General features: G+C 47.6%; 1 protein-coding gene across 1 annotated transcript in view; it reads left to right on the plus strand.

Moving 5' to 3' along the window:
* The first annotated feature begins 186 nt into the window (after window positions 1-186).
* Window positions 187-1,779, plus strand: part of LOC107116443 (guanylate-binding protein 4-like) — a 3,614-nt gene continuing 2,021 nt past the window's right edge. Inside the window, exon 1 of the mRNA XM_015418334.1 lies at window positions 187-368. Coding sequence (XP_015273820.1) covers window positions 249-368 — 120 coding nt within the window. The 5' untranslated portion in view covers window positions 187-248. The remainder of the gene's footprint in view (window positions 369-1,779) is intronic.

The following is a 1,779-nucleotide window of genomic DNA, read 5'->3' on the forward strand; positions in this document are numbered from 1 at the left end:
TCTCTCTCTCTCTCTCTCTCTCGGGTGTTTTCACATGTTGGTGGCAGGCGTGGGAGTCTCCAAGCAGGCCTGAGGCTTGCAACAAGTCTTCAGCATGCATCTTGCATGGTGCACTTTGCATGCTTTCTCTGACGGCTGGCCTTCCCTGTTTTCTCCTCCTCCTCCGGAACGCAGCTGAGCGTGCTCGGGCCAAAGAGGCCGAACTCCAGCAGGAGCTCCTGAAACAAAAGCAGGACAGGCTGACGCAAATGGTGGAGGATCAGAAGCGGACCCATGAGGAACAACTCCAGCTGCTGCAGGAGAAGGTGGAGAGGGAGAAGGAGGCATTGCGAGAGGAGACGGAGAGGATGGTGCAGCATAAGCTCAAGGTAATGGGAGCTCCGCCAGGCCTGCTCTGACCTGCTCCGAAGCACAGTGGGCTGATCGCTGGCAGCTAGGATTGGCAGCCTCCAGGTGCAGCCTGATCTTTAGACAACCGAACTCGGTTTACCTGGAGAAAATGGCCGCTTTGGAGGGTGGACTCCGTGGCATGCTCCCGCTGAGGAGGCGATACCAGAACTCTTTTTTTAAAAAAATTGAACTTATACAATGTTGCTCAACGTCTGAAGCCGTAGAACGGCTCAGAGGTATGGGGGAGCAATCCCCTGGTTCAAAATACGTTGCCAGAAGTGGTGCTGTTAAATCTCTGGAAAGATTCGAGTACAGGGGGCAGTAAGGAACTTATTTCGACGTTATTAGCTGCAGCCAGGTTAACAATAGCAGCGGCTTGGAAATCTCCTTATCTCCCTACAATTTCAACATGGCAAGAGAAAATTTGGGATCAGTTTATAATGGCAAAAATTACAGACTCCCTGATGAGAGCGAATAACAGTAACACGCCAACCTACACCAAATTTGTTAGGAATTGGGCCCCTGTGTTAGACTACATGGTAACGAAGGATATTCTTCCTGCTAAGCAGATCTATCATAAATGGTTATATTTATAGGCTATAGTAGGTAATCTATAATGGTCAGACTCATGGTGACTTACTAGTACTGTATGGTGAGAATAGTTGTTAAGAATGTTTGTGATTATCCTTATTAATTTAGAATCAAAAAGTATTTGATGTATGTAATGTTAATGTTAACAAAAACAATAAAAACTTATTTTTTTAAAAAACACGTTGCCAGGTCCCTTCTAGATGCCGGCGGGGGGATGAGAGGGGGACATTGGGAGCCGGAAGCACTGCCCCCAACATTCCGATGTCACCAAAAGTGATGCCACGTGTCACCTGGAAATGACATAGACACATCAGGGGCAATGCTCTGGCTTTTTTGGGAAATTCTACAGTAAAATTGCCCTCAAACCATAGAGTTTTGCCCAAAAGCCAGAGCATCAACACCCCCTCCCCCCCAAGATCACCAACATGCCTATGTCACTTCCGGGTGATGTTGGCATGTTGCCCAGCATTGCTCTTGGAGGTAAGAGAAATTTCCTCCTGCCCACCAGTTGGCCAACAGCAGGCAGGAGCCCGCAAAAGCAGGAGATTTCCCACACACACACAACTGGGAATGGTACAAAATGCCTTCATTGCCTTTTCTATAAACAATAATAAATTTGGTTCAGTAATAAATTTGGAGCCAGTTTGGTGTAGCGGATAAGTGCGTGGACTCTAATCTGGTTGAACCGGGTTTGATTCCCCATTCCTCCACTTGCACCTGCAGGATGACCTTGGGCAAGCCGTAGTTCTGATAAGAGCTGGTCTTGAAAAAAGAGCAGTTTTCTGTCAGAGCTCTCTC

Source organism: Gekko japonicus, unplaced genomic scaffold, assembly GCF_001447785.1.
Source record: "Gekko japonicus isolate JY-2015 unplaced genomic scaffold, Gekko_japonicus_V1.1 scaffold10830, whole genome shotgun sequence".
Taxonomy (NCBI): Eukaryota; Metazoa; Chordata; class Lepidosauria; order Squamata; family Gekkonidae; genus Gekko; species Gekko japonicus.